Here is a 22,876-nt window from a genome sequence, read left to right on the forward strand (position 1 = left end):
TCCTCCAGCTGCTCAGCGGAGCATAGCACAGGTGCCATACGCGCCATGCGTGTGCGCAGAAGCGCCAAAGGCTTAAAGGGCAGGTAAGGAACTCGGGTGGGTGGGTGGGCCCTCCGGAGCACCATACTGGAATGGTACCCCGTGCTCCAGGCAGGCTCCGGTACGCCTATACCAGGGCGTACCGCCTGCAACCCACCATTGATTTGAATGTATGACAGATGTTTACTATACACAAATATCTATGGAGATTCACAGTCATCCAGGTCATAGTTGTCCCAAAGGTGCTTTTTCAAGAGGCAACTGGACTTTCTGGTTTTTCTCTGAAGACATTTTGCTTTTCATCCAAGAAGCTTCTTCAGCGCTGACTGGATGGTGGGGAATGAAAGGATTTATGCTCCTTGCAGACAGCTGGTCATTGGCATTCTCTTAGTGAGTTCTTAAGGTCACTTGAAGGTTTATCTGTGTCAGAACAAACACATTGAAAAGACAAAGGCCACTCTTTTGAAGACGAAGTCCACATTTTGGACAGAGGACCGCTGGTTTGAAAGAGGGGTTAATGAGGTCATCTATGTCAAATTTGAACAGCCCTCTCTCAATAGAGGAGGAGGGACACAACATCATCTATCTCTAATCTACAACACAGTCCTTTCAACAGTTCCAAGAAGGCTCCACACCCATTCGCAGCACTCAGGTGACCCTGATGATACAGATAAACCTCCAGGTTACCTTAATGACCTGCTAAAAAATGCAAATGGCCAGCTATTTGCAAGGAGTATAAATCCTTCCATTCCCCACCATCCAGTCAGAGCTGAAGAAGCTTCTTGGATGAGAAGTGAAATGTCTTCAAAGAAAAACAGAAAGTCCAGTTGCCTCTTTGAAAAAGCACCTTTGGATTATGCACAAATGGAAGATAAATTAAGTAGTTGACCAACCAAGATCACGCCAAGAATAAGGGAGGTCTCAAAGAAACTTAGTGTAATGTCTAATGAACCAAAATCCTCTCTTGCATTGGTTGAATGTCATTGTTATGAGACTGCCATCCTGAGAACACTGAACAACAATGGTATGTGGGTGTGTAAAAGGATTGCAAGGAGAAAGAAAATTGCTGCCCATCTACAGTTTATGAAAGACCATGCAGATAAGCCAGAAACCTATTAAGAATATACTGCGGATGTATAAGATCAAAGTAGAACTTTCCTGATTAACTGAAAACGGTTATATTTGGTTAAAGGCAAATACTGGATTCCTGCATTAGAGCCTTATTCTATCTGTGAAATGTGGTGGCAGTATCATGGTTTGGGCCTGCTTTGCTGTTTCCAGGAGTGGTATTCACTTACCTTCCTTACCGGTTTGCAAATGTGATTGCACGCACCAGCTCTGTACATGAGCAAAGCCTTCCTTTTTTTGGCAAAAAAAGGTCCTAAATGGGATGCCGTAGAGCTGGGGCGGGTGGGCGAGGCTACTCATGATTTTCACTACTGGTTCAGATGAACCAATACAAACTGGTAGAATACCACCTCTGGCTGTCTCTGGATCAGGATGGCTCGCCATCATCGACAGACTATTCTGAATGGTACCAGAAAATTCTACAGTAAAGTGTCAGGGTACTCTATTCATAAACATAAGCTTAAGAGAAAGTTCAACATGCAACAAAATGATCCAAGAGACAAGTCATGCAAACAAAGGATGGTTAAAGGGGAAGAAAAGTAATATTTTGAAATGGCCAAATAAAAGTCCTATAAAAGTGTTTCAGATTATATTTATGCAGAAATATTCTGCAAAGGATTTACAAACTTTAAAGCACCATTTTATTACAGATGGTGTTCCATGGAGGCTAATGGTTGTTACCGTCTGCCCATAAAATGCGTCAAGTTTATAACATGGTTATTTAGATAGCAGCATAGAGTTAAACCTCCCTTTTATGAATCAATATCTTTTCAATTATATCTCTTTAACTGTGTTCTATATTCCCTACAACTTTTTTCTCTAGCCTTATTTATGTGCAATTAAAGAAAATTAGCTTTCCTCCCCTATCATATGAACACAAGAATTCTGGATCACTTGTAGATGTGTCAAAAATTTATGTGCTATTCTTTTATCAAGCTACAGCATATATTTTCTATAATTTGCTTTAACAATAAAGACAAATTTCAGTATTTGTCATATATTTTTAATTATAAAAATGAATTTAGCCTTGTTTCCTCCTTGCCCAGATTTGCAGTAACTCCTATTCTTGTACTTTCACATAAATACATCATTAGCCTCTTTGGACACTTAAAATTTCATGCATTCATGAAAAGTCAGCAAGAGAAAGGCAGTTTGGTCTAGTGGTTAGGGCAGCAGCCTACAAACCAGGAGACTGATTTCTAGTCCCACTTTAGATATAAAAACTGACAGGGTAACTTTGGGCTAGTCATTCTTTCAGTCCATAAAGTCAGGCCTAGGTAGATTGGTCAATTCCTGTCACGACCAATATATCAACACTGGATACACAAACAAACAAGCCCAGAACTTGAGGAAATGCTAGAAGAAGAAATCAAAGTAGTGTTGGGATTTACAGCAAAATTCCTTTTTTTCTGATGTTGCATTTAGCAGTATTTTTATCAGACTTCGTTGGACTATATTTCTGAAGGCACTGTACAAGTTTGCAGAGGGAAAAACAAGTTTTGCCCCATCTTTCTGTTTTTTCTTCTATACTTAAATGCTGCAAGCATTTAAGACAACTGTATAAAAAAATAGAGCAAGAGAAAAGCAAGTAATTCAGCTGTTAAAAATGAATTCATAGCCTAAGCGTTTTCTTTTAAGGATGTTTAATCTTGTAGCAAAAGAAGTGCTCTGTTAGTTCCCAAAATATCCTGTTCAGATGCAGCAAGCATACAAATCTGATCACTCCCCAACCTATGGAAAGTACAGTGGACAATGTCTTCTGGTACCTAGCGTGATCCCAATACAAGTAAACGCAGGACAATCTCTTTCAAGTTTGCAACAGAGGGAACTTCAGCAGATGCTCCAGGGCTAACCCATCTAACCCATCACTAACCAACCAAGGATTCACACCCCGGCCACTCATCCCAGCCACCCTTTCTTTGCATTCTCATTCCAGCCAGTTTCAGAAAACAGGTCTTCTGCTATTTATTAAACCTCAACTTTACCCCTTACAAAGGCCCTAACATCCGACTTCATCCAGGAGGTTTAAGATGTAAACACCGACATAAATTATACCCCGAGTCTCCATGCCGCAGCTGCTCTAGAGTTGATTTTGGAAAGAGGATCTCTACGCAAAGCTCGTAGTAGGTCATCGCTCCTCTCCTTCGACCCCCCAGGGCAACCTAGTCCATCGCCCCTCTCCCTCCGCCTCGAGGCCACCCGTTCTCCTCTGCCCCCCGCTCACCACCCCTTTCCCCGCCCCTCACCAGCTCTTCCTGGCGGCCGGAGGTCTGCTCGGGTTGGGCTGAGCCACCCGGAACATGTACTCAGCGCCCGCAGTCGGCCGCTCCCTGAGGAGACAAGTGCCGCTTTGCAGAATTCGGGAAGGAGGAGGAGGAGGACGAGGAGGACGAGGACGGTTCACCGGGCCGCGGACGGGCTGCCGCACTTCTCACTCCCTCATGATGGTATCCCGGAAGCAGCTTCGGCGCTGGAAGGAAACCGGCCTCGACCATGACGGTTTCCCTGTTAGGGACGTGACACAAGCATGAGGGGGGTTGTTGTCTCCCCGCCGCCGCCCTCGCTTCGCCTAACTTATTACTCTCCCTCTTTCACTCCGCGGAACTAAACCCGCCGCTTCTCTATCTCCGTCTCTCTCTCTCTCCCCCCCGCAGAAGTTTTGTATCCTTTTCCCCTCTCGGCGAGATGGTACGATCCAGTTGCCATGACGAAAATTTGTATACTATCCCTGGGAGCCGGGCAGGGGGGGTGGGGGGGAAGATGGCCACTTTGGTCCGGCTGCAAGAGCGGCTACCGAGCTTCAAGGAAGAGTATTTCAGTAGAAACAGGTAACTCGGGCCTCATTCCCAAGGCTCTTGAATTATTCGTCCAGGGCGAATCCTTTCCTTGTCTCTGAGGTGATTTCCAGGTTTGCCGGTGCTGCTTGTTCTTTGTTGTTGTTTTTTCCTGACCAAGAAGTATCGGGAATTCCCACCCCGCAAATTAGAGTTCACGCGTTCACACGTGTAGCCTATGACTAAGTCACCATGGTAACGTAAGAGTAATGGGGAACGTAGGTGGAAAGATCAGGGTTTCTCATGAGCGTTGGAATTGAAAGGGAATGGCGTTCATGTTGGGGAAAAATCGAAACTTGCTAACGGGTAATGGTGCTTTTTTCTGTTTCTAAAAGCGAGGTTTCCCCCAGAAGTAAACAGTGCGGCTTCTTCATCCCCATGACTCTTAACTCCACCAAATTCATCTTGGCGACAGGGAGAAGGCAACTACTTCTGCATTTGTTCCTCATATTTTGCATTAAAAAAGAGTGTCTTGGCTCTTTTCTAGATGTCATGAGAATGTTGTCACCTTTACATGAAAATAGGAAGCTGTGTGTCTAAACCAGGGGTCTCCAACCTTGGCAACTTTAAATTTGGCAGACTTCAACTTTGCTGGCTGGGGAATTATGGGGGTTGAAGTCTGCAGGCTTAAAGTTGCCAAGGTTGGAGACCCCTGGTCTAAACAGTTCTTAAAAGAATAAAGTTGACAACACCTTGAGGACACACAACTTGCTTGCCCTTGGTTACTCATAGGAGGAGAGGGAAGAGTCGCATTGCAATCTGACATAATCTAGCTCCTTGACTGGGTTAGCAAAGCATACAAGGCTAAAGTGTAATTGGCTGGTAGTTTGTGCTTGAGATGTGTTAGTCTGAAATTTCCATCAGAACTGGGTGGACAGGCTGGAAATGATGAAAGCTGTAACTATAGTTCAAAAGTACCTGATTGGGAAGAACTGCTTTTGAAACATCACTAGTTCTCCAAATAGCTGTCTTTTTTTTTCTTTTTTTAAAATAAGTCTGATTTAAAAATAATAATAATTTGGCCATAGGAATAAATGTGAATATCATGATCACACAATAGATAAAGAGATACACGTTTTTTTCTTTCTTGTTTTGTTTAGTATGGGCAGCAAACTGACTATGAATGGTTCAGAATTTATCCACTGGTGTTCTAAGTCCCAACAAGGAAATCACATTGTAATACTGTTCTATTTACCAGTGCATTTCTAGATCCAGTTCAAAGTGCTGGTGATGATCTCTAAGTTACAAATGATTTGGACTCTGGTATGAATAAATATTGACTGATTATGTACAATGAAATCCTTGTCAACTGTCGGCGGCCGCAGAGATTTTCTTCATGGCAATCTGACCTTAACCAAGTCTTTCAGTCTTCCAACTATGCTATAATCAACACTGTAATAGAGTCCACCCACCTTGCTGCTGGTTCTCCTCTTTTCTTTCCACCTTTCCCAGCATTAAAGGCTCTTCTACAGAACTAGGTCTCTGCATTATAAGTACAACCTAGGATAATTTGAGTGAGACCTTTGAGTTGTTTTGTTCAAATGATCCTTTTGTTTGTTTTCTAGACTGTTCACAGCATTCTCAGGAGTCTTCTCTAACATCAAAGTTCAAAAGCATGTGCATTCTTCCTATCTTGCTTCCTCAAAGTCTAACTTTCACTTCCATAAATAGTCATAGGGAATACCTTGGCTTGCATAAGACATTCATGGCTACTCTATCAAGTCCTAGTCTGTCGCATATTTCTTGACTACTAAATAAATATACCCATGATTTAAGAACTTTTTTAGAAGTCCTATTTATTGGACTTGACTAAAATCAGTAGGGATTAATGATTTCACACAAGCTTGGGACTAAATAGAGTACCTTTAGTAGCTTCTAATGTTTCAAATCCACTTGTAAATGTGTTTGAAAGCACTTTTAAAACAAACTTGCATCGTCTGATCTCTTTTAAACATTTGAAATGTTTTTCAATATATTTTTGAAATATCTATATTTATTGGTTTATAAATAAATATTTATATTTATTTGTAGCCCATTTTTATAATTTTTACAAAAACTCAAGGCAGTGAACATAGTCAACATACCTTCTGCCTCCTATTTTTCCCACAACAAGAACCAGATAAGGTGAGCTGAGAGAGAATGACTCATCCTTTATTCTACTAAAACTCCAGGTTTGATTGTTTTATGCTTCATACGACAAGATTTTTTAAAATCAATATAAAAGAGTGCAAAGCAGAGCAACAAAGATGATTAGGGGACTGGAGGCTAAAACATATGAATAATGGTTGCATGAATTAGCTATGGCTGTATAATGAAAAGAAGGACTAACATGTGAAATGATAGTGTTCCAATGTTTAAGATGAGGGAATCAACCTATTCTCCAAAACACCTGAATAAAAAGAAGCAATGGATGGAAAGTAATCAAAGAGGGAATCAACCTAGAACTAAGGAGCAATTTTCGACAAAACAATTAATCAGTTCTTGCCTAAAGAGTTGGGGATGATCCTACCATTTTTCTGAAATGGTATAGGGCAGAATTCCCCAACCTTTCTGGGTTGGCCCGGGGTGGGAGGGGCAGGCATCTTTAAGGGGCTGGGAGCATGTGCCCAAAGGGGGCCATGAGTGTGTGTGAGATGCAAATGGGGTCACAAGTACCCACAGGCAACACTAGCATTTGCGCAATGCCACAGTGCTAACATGAGTGGGGGGTGTATGCTTGCAGCGAAGTTAGTGCACGGACACCACCACAACGCTAGTGCAAGTGTGGGTGAGCACTCACAGCAGCGCCAGTGCCTGTTTGATACAACATTACTAGCACCCGTGCAACACCATAATGCTAGTGCAAGTGGGGATAGTGTGCACGTGCATGCACTGACCAGCCATTCACGAGGCCCAGTGGCCAAGAGGCCATAGCCCGGTACTGGGCCATGGCCCACAGATTGGAGACTCCTGGTATAGGGTCTCCTGTTTTAGCAGGCGGTTGGACTAGAGGTTGTCCAAGCTCCTTTATAGTTTTCTTATTCAGTTCTTCTGCTTCAATGCTGCCACAGTCAGCTGTGGTCACTTTTATATTCCCTACCAGCTTCCTTCAAAGTCAGAGGGAAGCTGGCAGGAAGTTGGAAGTCACTCCCACTCATCTGTGGTGATTCTCTTTCTCTGTTTAGGTAAGGAAATATCTCTGAAAAAATGACCCAACAGTCCCCAGGTTGTCTTTTATGGTAGATATATAAGTGTAAGATTCTAGCCTTGTACTCTTCAGTGTTTTATTAGACAGAATATTTAGCAGATTCACAGAAACAAAATTAAGTGGGATAGCTTGATAATGCTACAATCATACAGGCTAAAAAGACATACAGAGAATAAAAAAGAAAAAACAAAGGAGATTAGCCCCATCATTAATTAAAAACAGAATCATAAAACATTCATAAAACTATCTAAACTATTGAGTGAAAATAAGAACAAGAGGGAAAAATCAACACAATTTTAAACTATTTTATTCCCTTTATAATTAGCTGCCATGGCTGCCACTGCTTTTCCTCTAATCTTCCTTGCTGCAGCAACATCCAGTTCTGCTTGCTGAATTATATATACCAGTTAGACTGATGTAACCGTGGATAAATAAATTGAATTCTTCATGCCAAGTATAATTTACAGATCAATACATAATGCATTAAATCTTTTGCCCTCAGAACACACAGATAAACAAGGATTTCACTGCTAGTTCCCCCTTGTACCTCTTATCCAGATATGATGATGGTATTTATTGAAAGGTAAGGGTCTAAAAAAAACATGCCTCAAATAGAAATCTGTCAAAGCCTGAAGATAAGTAGACTTTCTACTACAGGTAGTCCTCATTCAATGATCATTTGTTTAGCTACTACTTGAAGTTATGGCGGCACTGAACAAATGGTAATTACCCCCAATATTCAAAGTTATGGCCATTGCAGCAGCCCCATGGTCATGTTCAAAATTCAGGTGCCTGGTAGTTTTCCCTCATTTACAATTGCAGAGACACTTTAACTCTCTCTATCTGCCTGTTTTCCCTGAATCTCTGCGCTTTGGCTAGCCTTCTGCTGACCTGCTGCCATGAGCTCCACTGGTCCAACTGCCCTGCTGATGTAGCTCCCACTACTGAGGAAGCAAGCTCAGCCTGGCCCTTTACATTGTAGTCCCGCCCCTCCTTGTCAGGTGATCAAAATACAGGTACTTGGCAGCTCATCAACACTTATGATTCCCCCCTCTTAACTTTGGCCTTTTGGCTGCCCTGTCCTTCGCCATCTTTGCTGTTCCTGCTAATCTGTGCTCCACTGCCCTTGCCATCCTTTTATCCAGTGGAACTGCTGCCCTGGGCTTCCAAAACCTTCCAAAATGTCTTTAGAAGACTGCACACAATTGGGCAAGACTACACATCACCTTGGGGAAAAGGCCTGGTGCAACCAGCAGCTGCCTCATGAAGGGCCAGCCAGGCATGCCTCATCAGAAGTGGGAAGTAGAAGACAATGAAAGTCAGCTGGGACTGATAGGACAGCAGAAGCAACAGAAAACATAATGGCCAAAATGGCAGAAATGGGAGGAAAATAGGCGAGTAGAGAGAATTGAAGAGGAGGCAATCCCTTACCTTACTGAGGCTCAAGCCTGGGATGGACTAAGCCAGGGATGACCTGATTTAAGGTGAGTTCTTGCCCAATAATGATTCGGATTCAGTTAGCAATAGCAAAGGGAAGAGCTGGATTTTGGCTACTAAGCAATGAGGTCAATTGGCATTAGAGTTTATGACTACCTCGCTTAGCAATAGAAATTCTGATCACAATTACTGTTGTTAACCAGGAATTACATGTACACAATTTAGTCGAAACACACTTTAGAAAATTCTGTTTTATGAATTGTGCACCAAATCTGGAGAAAATCTACCAAGTGAAGCCACTTCCTCAGGTTATCCTTAAATATGCTTATCTTCTTCATGTGGGAATAATATATGAAATATAAACAAAATTAAGCTCAGACATCCCTTCTAGTCCTTCTTCCAGACATATACCTGACTAAATGGGAATCTGGTATTTCATCAGTCTTTTTAAAATAAGGAAGGATCTTAGCTACATTAAGAATAATTAAAGGTATGTTCTCTTCCATACTAAGCAAAGCTGCAAAGGAATCTTGGAGAAGAATGGATATTGCTCTTGTATTTTAGGGAAGAGTTTTTCAAACTGTTGTAGGATATCCTAAGATTTCACAAAAATGTGATGAGGTTTTGTGAAAGATTAAGGACAAAAAAATTAAGCACAACCAATTTTCTATTACTAAAACTTTGCCTCTTGATCAGTTTTTTTAATTAGGAAACATATTATGTGGCCTGGAAAATGTTCAAAACCCCTTGTCTAAAATATAGAAAAATATGTTCAACATTGTCTTGGTGAGTTACAAAGAGAGCTGAAAATAACAGAATGATAAATAAATATAATACTTTAAAAATAGAAGTCCAAAGATGGTGATAATTATTCCGTTTTTGTTTGTGTTGTTTGGGTATCAGAAGATTGAGACAACTGGAAAATGTACAAACAATGAGGATGATCAAAGGCTGGAGTCTTAAGTTACTGAATTTAGTGAGCTTTTCAGAAAGATGATGGAGTTGAGGGTATGATAGCGCTTTTCAAGTACTGGAAAGAATAGCATTCATTTTCTGTCATGACAAGGCACAGAATGATGATGTAAAATTATAAGGCATAGTCCTTCCTAATGTCATGAACTACCTAAGAGTAGAACCAATAATAAGGAAGCTAGTAAGCTATTTTTCAGTAATTGAAACTTTGGAATGAAGCCAAATTAAAGCATCCCTAACTAATATCCATACAACCTTTGCTAAGGATGTATTTGTCAGTAGTGCTTTAATTTGGATCCTTTCCCTAACCATAGTTTGGACTTGATGGTTCCTATGGTTCCTATTCTTTTGGTTTTTCTAAAATGATACTATTGTAATTAATATAAAATTCAGTTACAAATGTTTTTTATAGTTTAACACTGAATGTTGTAGGGTAGGAGGAAATTGCAAGTAGTCTTTACACCTAAGAGTGGTAAAAAGATATTAAATAAATAAAGGTACTTGATTTAATAAAAATAATACTACTTGCTTATTCTGATCTTTAATATAAATGATCACAGTACAGATTGTGAAAGTTATCTCTTTTGCTTTTAGGTGGGTAGATGAATACAGAAAAACAGAATATTATGCTGCTGTAAAAATTCAGAGTTGGTTTCGAGGGTGCAAAGTCCGGGCATACATCAGGTAATTTAAGCTGTACCTGTAAACATCATAAATATGTTCATCTGAAAACTAATATGCATGTATGCTTACAGTAGAAATCAAATCCTTTTTTACATGAAATGGGATTTTAGGTTTAATGTTCATTTTCTTACAGCATGCAAAATGATTGCAATTTTTTTTTCATGTTTGGTTCTGTTTGAAATTGGTTAACAGGAAAGTGCAAAGTTCAAATACATGTAGGGGGAGCTAATGCAAGAATAAGAACATTTGTTCTATAATCAGCAACCATTTTGTTGATTATATAACAATAATACTGAAAAGATCATATGTTTGAAAAACAGCAACAAGTTATACTCAACATGCTATATTGCATATAACTATCTGTGAAGTTTCCAAAAGATTACCTAATTAATTAGCCTCGAGACAAAGTTCAAAAGAAATCCATTCACTTATTAGGATCAACATTTTGGCATGTTGTTCTGTGGGGCTGAAATTGATTTCCGCTTAATTGTGTTTGAACTTTACCTCTGTATCTTTTCCCTTCTGTCTGTGTCATAAATCACATCCACCAACACATGCACATTTCACACATCAGCTGTAGGAATATGAGACCTGACTCTGGCCAAAGGTATGTATGGAATTCTCCCTTTCCTCCCTTTTTCTATGTCAACCTGATAGTAATCATGGAAATGCTTTACAAGTGTACACTATCAAGATGATATCTCTCAAAATACACTATTCAGAATACAAATTGTTCTAAAACTGAAATTGATAAAATTGATATTAAAATTTCATATTCAGAAACTTAAAAACTGTAAAAGATATCTATTAATTTATATCCTTACTAAAGTATTTTGTTTTAGGTATCTGAACAAGATGATGGTATTCATTCAGAAATGGTGGCGGGGTTATCAAGGGCGGAAAAAATTCAGAAAAATGGTGGAGGTAAAATTAAGTTTCTAAAACTATATTTTAAATTTTCCATAATTTGCATCTGTACAAAACAGGTACAATTATTTTATTGGAACAAATATGTAATACATTACGTATTTTCAGATTTATGCATTTTTGGTCATGCATAAGTGTTCAGATATCTGAAAAATAAAGCAAATAGGCTCGGATAAAAAAGAGAAATAAATCTTATATTTGTGCTATTTGGAATTTGTTAATTGCAAACAGAATCTCATTGGTTCCTTGTGACACTACCCTCTTATTCAGCAGTGACCACAGAATCCTGCTACATTTGTTAAGTGCCAAAGTGTTGTACTGAAGGTTCCAGCCTTTTGGGGTACCATCAAATGTCTGTAGAAAAGGAGTAAGGCTTGTATCACAACATTGCAATTTAGTTCCATCTTCCCTTCTATCCCAGTGGACACTGCTGCTATTGTCTAGAATTTCCAGCAGATAACACAACTAGTCAGCCTTATATAAGATTTGAAGTTAAGCAAAAGGAGGCTTAATAGTATAGGTACTTCTCCTGTAGCAACTGCCTCAGATAACAACTGTTCAAAAATAAACCACTAGTGAACAAGTAGTAAAAAATTCATTTTCTGACGAATGCATGCATTTACAACAACAAAAGTGTTCAGTGTGAAACCGATTAAGGTTTGGCCAGTTTCAAGGCACAACCATTAGCTTGTGGGAGATCAACTAATTAAGGTCACAAAACTCAGCTTTTTAACTTGCAGTTAGCACATTTTAGGAAAGTGCTGCACTACAGAGAAAAGCAAATTCTTGTTCTACAAGGAGGGGGAAAAGGGGGAAAAAACACCCCAGTGATAGGAAATTATAAGAGAGAAGTTCATTTGAATGATATAGCAGCAACCAGCCATCTTTGCAGCATCACTTTCTCTTTTTCACCCTCAGTCACATAATTCACTTAGCAACTGTGTCATTTAATGACCATCTCTCTGGAAACAATTGCAGTCACTACCTATATTGGATTGGAAGATTACTAGTGAATTCCTTGCGTGTAGACTAGACTCAGAAGTTGAAAAAAAATCAGATATAAGATCTAGAGCAGTGTTGGCGAGCCTTTTCAGCACTGAGTGCCAAAATGGGAGTGTGCATGCTGGAAACCAGAAGAGCAACCACCCGGTGCGCATGTACGCACGGCGTACGCATGGCGTAACACAAGAGCAACGGGTGATGGCTCGCGTGCCTAGAGAGATGGCTGTGCAAGCTACTTCCGGCACCTGTGCCATCACAGATCTAGAGTTTATAGATGTAATCCGGAGATAATATATAAGCTTAGTTACTAGTACCATAAAAACTACAAAAGTAGCAGTTCTAGATATTGATAAAACCTTTTGGGAATTTAGGCTTCTACAATAATGTGTGTTTTAACTTTTCACCTCTGAGCCATAGCATTCCATTCCCAGTTCAGTCTATTTTGAAACATATTAGCAAAGCAGAGTTAGATAAAGATTGAGTTATGGAAAGAAGAGAAAATATTCCCATCTGTTGGCTCCTATCTATTGTAGGGATCTGGATAGGAGGTTGATTTTATCACCAAATTGAAGGATTTCCTGGCTTAAGTATATCATTCCCCTCCTGCCAAAGAGCTATCTCTTCTTCGTTTTTTTCTTTTCTTTTGGGTATATTATTGAGGAAGCAATATGATATTAAAGTAAGCATTTTAAAAAGTGGCTTAATTAAACAAAAGCAATAATGCCTCAACTAATGTAATGAAGAAAGTGAATCTAAAATGAAGCAGCGTCATTGTGTTCATTTGTAAATAATATATTGCAGCCAACTGCTTCTTAATTGCCCAGACAGTTGATAAATAATCCAGTCCTGCTGCTCTCCACAGACAATTTGCTTTGGATCAGACTAGGCAATTCCAATAACACTAATTACAGTGAAACTCTTTTACAGTGATTTTTTTTTTTTGCCAGGAGGGAAGATCGAGAGTACAGGGAACTGCATATCAAGGAGAGGTTCTTTCTCTTTGATTTGTAGTTAAAACACACTCCCAAGCCCCCAGAGTCTGCATGTTATGCTAAATAAAGGACGTTCTTCTATCTCGAAAGTACTTATTTTACTTTTTTTATGATACTGTTGTGAATTATGTTCATTTTGCATTGGTAATTAGAGGGTGGAACAGATGTGAAAGCTTAGTGTAAAGTGATGTATCCATTAAAATAACCTATCTTGCCAAGTGAGCGTTTGCTGTAACAGGAGATTCTTTCACCGAGCACGGAATTCATCTTTATTGGAAGGGAACCAGGAAATGTGTTTTTTTTTTATATCAGGGGATTCACTGTAACATGTTATCATTGTATTTATGATTTTATGATGTTAGAATGAATATTAAATGAAACAAAATTCCCAAGGATTACTCAGGAGGCAACTAAGTACATAACGTTTAGTACAGATGGTTGGAAGGCACAATTTTGCTCCATCACTGCATCCATATCCTTGAACGATTTCGACTGAAGACAGCATTTCTTTGAATTTTTCATTAAACCAGGCATCTTGAAATATGAATTCCTTTTATGTTTCTGTGAGTTTTGGTTAAAAGAACCCTGGTGAATAAATCATATAATACTATATGTCACCAGCACTTGTGAATATTTCTGCTTTGTTATTCTACTCTCAGTAGAGCACCATTGATTATCAAACTCAGCGGAGAGCATTTTATGATCATATATCTCCATTAGCTGCTGGTTTGACTACCATAGATTTTTCTGGTTAAGCCTGCATTATGTATTAGCAAGCCCATCTCTTTGATTCTAAGTTTGATTTTATTTCATCCAAACCGAAAACTCTTATTATGTATTATGTATAAAAATTCTTACCTTTTATATGTAAAAATAGAAGTATAGTATTTGTGTAACTGAAATGTATGCCATTTTTTCTCTCTCTACCCCTTGTTTCACAGACAGCATATTTTATTATGAAGATGAATTTCTACAATGAAATGGCTGTCAGGGTAAATATTTCTTCACTTGTTAAACAAATGAAAAGTCAATTGTGCTCTGAATTTGCTTTTAATAAAATAAGCAACCCAGAATAATATAAACTTGATTGATATGCTGATAGTAAAGTGAGGAAATGGTACATAGTTACAAACTTCAAGTTACGCTAAGTAATCCCAAATTGCATTTTTGAAAATCTTGGTTAGATCTAAAACTACAAATTCATTGTCTTTTCTAAATATTGTGGCATTTCATTTTAGGAGGAAAAAACTTTTTTTTATATGTTTGCATACATTTGCATTTAAATCCCACACTTCATCTATGATACTCAGGATTTTGTAAATAGGTTTTACTGGACTCATCCAGGCACTAAATAAATATCTACTTAATTTTAAAGAGTACATTTTATGATGTGACTAAAAAACAAACTTAAATTAACAGCCTGAACTTTCTGCCATACAAATACCTAGGAGTTTCCCCACATTTTTGTAATCAGATTAAAAACTGCAAATGCTACTGTGCAATCTGGTATGGTTCGCATTGATGCAAGACTTCCAAATAGACTTGCATAAATATAACATATTCAAATTTTAGAAATGGTTCTAAATTAGGTACAGGCAGAAAAGAAAAAGCACCTGGCTAAATATAATTATAGTCCTGTATCATCACATGTTCTTTAACATTGTACCTTAATTATATTTGACCTACTATTTCAAACTCTCATATTTGGAGCCAGAAAATAATAAAGAAAACAATAATTATAATGCATAATTTTCTCTGAATCAGATTTAGTTTTATAATAGTAGATTGTGATATAGTAGTCTTATTTTCATTTGGAAGATTTAAGAGTTGTTGTGAAGAAAAGTAATCCCCATTTTTTTAAAAAAAATCAGTATGAGCAGATGGCTTCTGATATATCAAGGTTTTGCCATTTGTTTAGCATTTAAAATAAACATTATTTATAAGACCACTTACATTTTGATGTTACTTAATGAGGAATATGCATCATTGATTTGACTAGCTTAAGAGGTCATTCAGAACTTGCCCGTTAACAAGCTGTAATCTGCTGAGCACACAATGACTTTGTTTAAAATTATCTGTTTGGTACTGATCAATGACAATAATTGTTTGGTACCAATCACCACAGAAACTTGTTAATTACTTTGAAGGGCATATATTTTGTAAGGGAGGGTAAATATTCACCTTGGAATTATAAGAGATACAAGTAGTGTAATATACAAATAATTAATTTACAGACTGATTGATTTATGTATTTATTCCAACACCAAAATTCAAAGGCATTAATACGCTTTCTGTCATGCTATTTCAAAGTCTAATTCCTTGAATCCACAGAGAATCACATGGAAAAACATTGCCTGCACACCTCTGATCTTTGTAGATATAGACATATCATGGCATCTGAATTCTTTTGTTACTACCATATCAAGTGCTAGTCTGTAGCTTATTTCTTGATTGCTGCTCCTTTACTAATGATAGTTGATCCTAAATAGCAGAAGCTATCCATCACTTTCATTATTAGAGCTTGCAAAGCATTTGCATTTTCAGCTATCAGTGTAGTGTCATCAACATAACATAGATTGCTGATGTTTCTTTCTCCCAGATTTAAAACTATCCTCTTTTTTTCCTGTCCAAACTCCCTTATTATATATTCAACATACAGGTTGAATTATTAAAGAGAAAGTATACAGTCTAGTCTCATTCTTTTTTTTTTTTTGGCTGACCTGGAGCCAGTGTTTTTCACCATGTTCTATCTGGACTGAGGCTTCCGGCCCAGTTGTCTTACATGGGGACAATAAGATATTCTGGGATTCCCATTTTCCTAAAGACATTCCACATCTTGACATAATATACCTGAAAGCCTCTCTATTGTCAACATAATGACTTCTTTTACTATTCTTTGGCTTCTCCAATTATCCAGCATATAAGAGCAATATTGTCTCCTGTTCTTTGTCTAAAATGACTATGACTATCTTGCATTTTCCTTTCCATGTTGGATGGTCCAGGATACAAATGACGCAGGGCAAATAAGAGGCCTAAATGCATTGGAAAATGAGAGACATTTATCAATATGCAATAGTTAAAATCAGCAAAGCTTAAATAAAGAGATTCCTCCCCCCAAACATACATCCCCTCATACCTATCTCCTTCCATCTATGGCTTTTTGGTCCCTGTATTCTGCAGTCTCTGCTGCCTAGCTAACCTTTTATCATCTTCTGCTCTTGCTGCTGACCATGCATGCCTGCCCTCAGCTTTCACGAGGTAGCTACTAGCCACACAAGGCTTTGATCGCAAGGTGTTGCACTGCAATTTCCTCGTGAGACCTGAGAAAGATGTCTCTCACATGGTCAGCAAAGTACTAGAAGGGGCATGCCTCATCAGTAGTGAGAGCAAGAAGACAGCAAGGGTAAGCTGGGATAGCAGAGGAAATGGTGGCAGAAGCCTCAGAGTACAGGTTGGCTGGGCTGAGGCAGGTAAAACCTCTGGGACAGCTAGGGTTCTTGTGCTGCACTGCTGAGATTTCCTGGAGTGGCTGGGCTTCACATTGCACTATTGGGCTGTGATTTCACACTGTCCTTTCCGGGGTTCTTGAGGATTCCTGGGATAGCTGCAGCTTTGTAGTCCATGCTTGTACTGTGCTGCTGAGGTAGCTGGAGGCCTTGTGCTATGCTGAAGTTCAAAGCTTCTTGCAGCCCTGGAGCTATGGCAAACCAAAAAACTCCTGAGCTGCAGCACATCAGGTAAGCCTAGAGCTGGCAGTTCTAGGCCACTTGCCTTTCCACAAGCAGGGTGCAAGGTGGCACAAATACAGACAGACAAGTGGGGATAGTGGAAGAGGCAGACCTTACCTCACTGATGCTCAGAGCTGAGAGGGACCAAGTCCAGAATGGACTTTTATATTCCCAGTTCCCAGGCCTTTGCCAGTTACAGTAGTAAAATATAGCTATTTGGGAAAGTAGTTTGTCAAACATTTTATTTAAAATTAGAACAACATTCTAGATGAATAGCTAGCTCTTTTTTAACTGGACCAGAGGTTGAAGAATATCCATGTTTTGCTCATAACAAATTCTTCTAAGCTTATTGACACTCCATCTTTCCTTTTAAAAAGAATGATTTTCTTTTTATAATTATTTTGAAACAAGATGAGAAAAGAGAAGAGAGAGACAGAGACAGAGAAAGAAGAGAACCCCTTTTATTGAACTCCTTATACCTGAAATATATTGGGCCTTAAAATATATATTTTAAGTAATTTATTTCTTCCAGATGGCTTCATTGTTTTTACTTTGTTTCCTAGTTGGTTCTTACTCTACTGATCTGATTGATATATTATTTGTCTTGGGTATCAAATATATATTGTAAGTTTTTATTTTTTTGTACTGAATTTTAATAGCCACTGTCTCTTTTAATAGAAAAGGAAGATGAACATATTTTGAATTACTTAGTTAATATGAAAACATGCGAGTGAAAAATATTTTTATATACCACCTTACGTCATTCCCCAGGATAGTTCTGGCAATTTCTTAACTATCCAAGATCAATTTTTAAATAGTTTTTTAGTTATTATAAATAGTTTTAGTTATAATAAAAATTTGGGCAAAGTCAGAAATGTCATTGTTATTCCCAGGAATTTTAACATTCTTTTTATTTATTACAACTTTTGAATATAGAATTAATTTAATCGGAAATTACACATCACAAACAATTTTGGGAGCACTTTTTCATTATCTGGTACCTATGAAACAGCATAGTTTTTACCGAAAAAGTTTGAAGGAGCAAAGGTACAGGCGGTGTCTTTTAGCTAAGTATGTTGATATGCCTCCACCTTCTGAAAAACTGCTTGCCTGAAGGTGGTAGATAAGTAAGTTTTATATGGTGTAAAGGCAAATCCTGATTCATAACATTTGATATAATCTCTTATCAGTATTTTCATTCTACTAAGGTAGAAATGAGATTTTTTTTTTTACTGGGGAAGGATTACAGGAACAGACTTCCACTTCCCACAATCTGTTCAAAAGATTCTAATTACATTATGATATTATAAAAAGTGATGGATGGTGAAGCAGATACTTTAATTAGCCTTCTCATTTGTTTGGATGAAAAGTCTTATGATTCTTAACAGGTGGAGTTGAACAAGTGGGTTTCTTTGTGATATACCAATATTGTTATAATATGATACTTTAAAATATAAAATACAAAGAAGTCAACTGCCCATTTGGTCTCTACATGTAGTAAGTTATCTTTCCCAAGTTTGATTTCTCTTATTAAGTGTCATATTAATGATTTATCTTAGCAGTATTATTAACAGCAAGTAGCCAAGTAATGTATGTATTTATGTCAGCATAATAATTTTAGGGAGTTTTGTATCTATATTAATGAATATGAAAATATGTATACATTCTAGTGTTGAAGCAGTTGTGTTCCTTGCAGAGCAGAATAAATATTTCTTATAATGTTTGGCAGTTATTTCTCTATTGCAAGAAAAACCAACACTCAATGAAGCAAATATATGTACTCTTTTTTCCCTAGATTCAAAGAAGATGGCGAGGCTATTATGTCCGAAAATATATCCATAATTATTATGCGCTAAAGAAGTACTTGGAAATTGTTGCATTGAATAATGAGATGGTCAGGTAAAAATGAAAGCACTGATAGTAAAATAGATATTTTAAAATTGTAACTTTAAAATAGATTTAAATAATTCATAATGCTAATTAGATTATTCATCACGGAAAGAATTGCCTTCTTTATCTCAGTATGAAAACCGGTCTATTTTATCTTCTACCTAAGTGTGTGTTTTCAAATTATTATTTCATTTATACCAGCATCCAGGTAAGTATGATACAATTGGACCTACTTGAATTGGAGCAAAACTGAAATGCATAAAACAGAGAATTTCTCTGCGTAGAAAAAGTACCATGGACCTCTTGAGCAAGTGAATCTGCAGAATAATGCAGTACTCTTAAAAGTTTCCTATTGCAACCTATTTGTGACCTGTAATTCTGAGCAAAGGATGAGGCAAGTCCTATGGGGCTAGGATAATTCTGTGCAGGATCAGTATTATCTTTCAGTAGGTAGAGCTGCCAGGTTTAGGCAAGGAATACATATTGTCATTTACTACCCTGAGAAAATCTGCCTTGAGCCCAAGATTAGTATAATCCCTTTTCCTCCATTGTGAATTAAGCTATCGATTTAAAATCAATTTTTCAAATTCCGTCCTTTTTATTTCTCTGACTTTATTTTGCTTTAGAACTAAATCCCGAGCCAGCATCTGTATCTTTATATATCACTCGGTGCAGTGATGGGATTCAGCCAGTTTGCACCACTTCAGAGAACCAGTTGTTAACTTTCTGGGTAATTTGGTGAATTGGTTGTTGGAAGAAATCATTAGGGCAGAGAACCGGTTGTTAAATTATTTGAATCCCACCACTGACTCGGTGTTTTTTTTTTCCTATTCTAATGTTGAAATAATGGGATAAGCCTCATTTGGCAGATATTTTCTTTTCTTTTAAGCAACTCTGGGAGACAATTTACATTTACTTTAACCTTCTGGAAATAGTTTTTGTTCAGATGAAATATGCTGTGTTGCTATAGACCAATGTACTGTACATTTTGTTATTGTAGTGATAATGGCATTTTGCCTGGTTTAACATTCACTGTTCATACAAATAATAAACATGTAGTTAGAAATTTAATGCCATTTGGAAACCTATAATTGATGTTATAGTCGTGAGATCAGAAAGCTAGATGTCTGGAAAGGCCATTTTGTCATTATATTTATGTAACACGTATATAGGATAATGTTTTCATAGGGATACTGTGCCTCTCACAAAAGATAAATTGGTTTGATTAATTTAAAGGCTGAGTATGCATTTGCTAGAGGTGCACACTTGTAACCTATCGCCTCATATGCAAAAACTGCCCCGGGTTATGAATAAGAAAATGATTTCATGAAATTAAAAACTAGTCTCATAGATAGAGATAGGCAGCATTCAGAAAATATTATGACACTCATAAAAGGTTTTTTTAGTACACAGATTCCTTTTTAGTGTTTCAAATACACAGTGGTTTTAACTGTTCTTTAATGTTTTACTAGATGCAATCAACTGAAAAATATTAATTCTAGAAATAGATTAAGTTAATGAGAACCTGTTAGCCACAAGCTTTTTGCTGTGGCTTGTGACATTAAACTTCATTCGAAATAGGGTTACACTGGAGACTATTGTATCAAGTTAGAAATTAGGAGACAAACATGAGATTCCCAACTGTATTGGACTCATAACATGGTTGTAGGAGTGTTCAGAATTTTCAGAGAAAAAATAATTGGAAGAGGTGCTTGTGCTTTGCTCCCTTGTCACTTGTTCTCTTAAAGTCTATTCCAAGCTGTTCAAACTGTACTCAAGCTGCCTGAGCTGTTGAATTCAAACAGTTGTAAGAAGAATAACTGGGGCACTATATTTATAACAGAAAAATCGCCAGACAGTATCAACAACATATGCTACCTCCCATCAAATATTTCTGTGGGTATATAAAAAATGAATTTTAGATTAATTAACATTAGCATTGTTTGTAGGTTTTTAGAAATAATTTTATTAAAAGTGCAATTGGAAAAGCAAAAGCTAATACGAACTACAATAAATATGAAAATGAAAATTGCAGGAAAAATGAAAAAAAGGAAGTAAAAAGGAAAACAGAACAAAAAAGAATAAAAAAGTAACTTCCCCCTTTATCACAAGTACATTTTTATTAAATTAACAGTATTTCTTAAGATAGAACAAATGCACTCTCCTTCCCATTACTGATCCTTTACTACCCAACACTAAGGCCTTGTAATTCATTCCCACTCCACAAAAGTCTCTTATGGCTACCCAAAATAATTACATAATTGTTCTGTCCCCCCTTCACGGCTCTTAACAAACGGCAAGCAGGCAAACTTAAAAGGAAGTCTTTCTTTATCAGTTCTCGGCTCAGACTGGCTTCGAGCCCAAAAATAACATTAATACAGTCTCTAACGAGATAACAGAATACAAAACAACTCTTACAAGCAATGCACTTCTCCAAGTGTAGCCTTGAATCAGGATTACAGGAAACACAAAGCACTTATCCAAGTGTATCTTCCATAAACCACGATTGACGATCAAGCAATGTTGTACCAAACAAGGAACGCACGAAGGAACGTTGACTCCTGCGACTCGGGTGTGGCAGCATCCGTCCTTTTATCTCCAAACCTGCCCCTAACAAGCCCCAGCTGCATAATGAATCTTGTATCCCGAAAAGATTCACAGAAGACATCTTCTGTCACAAAACATAATTATATTAAAACCATGGTCAAATAAACTGATTCTGTATTCTTTACATGCACTTGTAACAATCTTTTATTCCATTAAAATAAAGTCTTCTTGCTTGATTTCTTTGATTTTCTCTTATTCTCAGCAAATCATTAAAATCTTTAACAGATCTGTTTTGTAAAAAAAGAAATTATCTAAATCACTGTCTTGAATTAATACTTCTATGTCCTTTTCAAATATCAAAATATTAATCCATCTTTTTGCATATAATTTTGTCATTTGAACACCATTTACAATCTTCCCTCCTGGCTTCTCTGGAATGGTAACAGCTAAAAGCTGCTTGGCAGGTTGATTCAGCCCTGCTTGGGACTGGGTCCCTCTGAGCCAAGCAGCTCTTCCACTTTCAAAGAGGCTGACTGAAAATGTCTTCTGTGCATGGAGTCTCGGGGAATTCCTGAGCTGCACTGGCTAAATGAAACGTGGATACAAAGGCCAAGCCCCATTTAGCCTAACCCTAGCCCTAACCCTAACCCCATTCAGCCCACCCAAGGAATGAATTTTCTTCTGCACTTGGAGTAAAAGAGTTACCTGCCCCACTTCAGTTGGCAGTTGTTTTCTCCATTCACTTAACAACTTCAACTATTGTCATAGAGTGGAGTGGTTATGTGGGTGTTTACTTAATGACCACAATAACTTTCAGCTAAAATTCCAGGCCCAGTTGTGTTTGTTAAGCAAAGACTACCAGTAGAAAGTAAATCTAGTCAGAAGATTAGTGACTATTCTTTTTTGACCAGACACAGTGTTAAAATATAACCCAATCCAGGCATTTGATATTGGCTCCAAGGCACGGAAAAAGAAGAAAGAAAAAATAGGTATTGATCTTACTCATTGAGACTAGATGCTGTACAAATACAGATTGGACTAAGATATTCTGCTAAGCCATGGTTTATTTTAATTAGTTTTTGTTGAATTCAGTATGTAATTGGGTTCATAGAACATGCTAAGCCAAAACTAAATAAAACATATTGTACTGTAGCAAAATCTTTGAACTCAGTTAAAATGTTGGAAAAAAATAATAGATAAGCTCAAAATGTCATTTCTTTAAGATTTTTTTTTAATGCTGCGGTGAAAAAACTGGAATAAAAAAGTATTTTATTGAAAGAATCTTTCAGCAAAAATAATTGTTTAACTCTTGTGTATTTATTAATGTGGAAGAGTAAAGAATCAGTAACAATGTTAAGGCTGTAGGAAACACATTTTTAAGTTTGACTTGAAAATTTTACAGTCAAAAGTGCTTATTAGAAGTAGGTGGGGTTTTTATGTGCAACCAGAAGTGTTTTTCACCAATTTCATTTTATTCAACTAACTGGTGTATATTTTCCAAATATGAAA

General features: G+C 37.5%; 2 protein-coding genes across 7 annotated transcripts in view; one reads left to right on the plus strand and one right to left on the minus strand.

Moving 5' to 3' along the window:
• The window catches only part of GPATCH2 (G-patch domain containing 2), a 92,520-nt gene extending 88,873 nt beyond the window's left edge, over window positions 1-3,647 (minus strand). For 2 of the 5 annotated variants that reach the window (XM_087717800.1, XM_087717799.1), the window contains exon 1: window positions 3,414-3,643. In XM_087717800.1, the coding sequence (XP_087573926.1) occupies window positions 3,414-3,469 (56 nt within the window). In that variant the 5' untranslated portion in view covers window positions 3,470-3,643. Of the gene's footprint in view, window positions 1-2,933; window positions 3,180-3,413 lie in introns of those variants that run through there. The other 3 variants (XM_087717801.1, XM_087717803.1, XM_087717802.1) reach the window with 3 other exon arrangements.
• A 250-nt stretch (window positions 3,648-3,897) lies between these two features.
• Window positions 3,898-22,876, plus strand: part of SPATA17 (spermatogenesis associated 17) — an 88,146-nt gene continuing 69,167 nt past the window's right edge. Inside the window, exons 1-5 of one of the 2 annotated variants that reach the window (XM_014053490.2) lie at window positions 3,898-3,995; window positions 10,192-10,281; window positions 11,124-11,205; window positions 14,144-14,194; window positions 18,726-18,829. In XM_014053490.2, coding sequence (XP_013908965.1) covers window positions 3,928-3,995; window positions 10,192-10,281; window positions 11,124-11,205; window positions 14,144-14,194; window positions 18,726-18,829 — 395 coding nt within the window. In that variant the 5' untranslated portion in view covers window positions 3,898-3,927. Of the gene's footprint in view, window positions 3,996-10,191; window positions 10,282-11,110; window positions 11,206-14,143; window positions 14,195-18,725; window positions 18,830-22,876 lie in introns of those variants that run through there. The other variant, XM_087717804.1, reaches the window with a different exon arrangement.

The sequence above is a fragment of the Thamnophis sirtalis genome, unplaced genomic scaffold (genome assembly GCF_051295495.1).
Source record: "Thamnophis sirtalis isolate CommonGarterSnake01/CBP01778 unplaced genomic scaffold, rThaSir2_p1.2 scaffold_6, whole genome shotgun sequence".
Classification (NCBI taxonomy): Eukaryota; Metazoa; Chordata; class Lepidosauria; order Squamata; family Natricidae; genus Thamnophis; species Thamnophis sirtalis.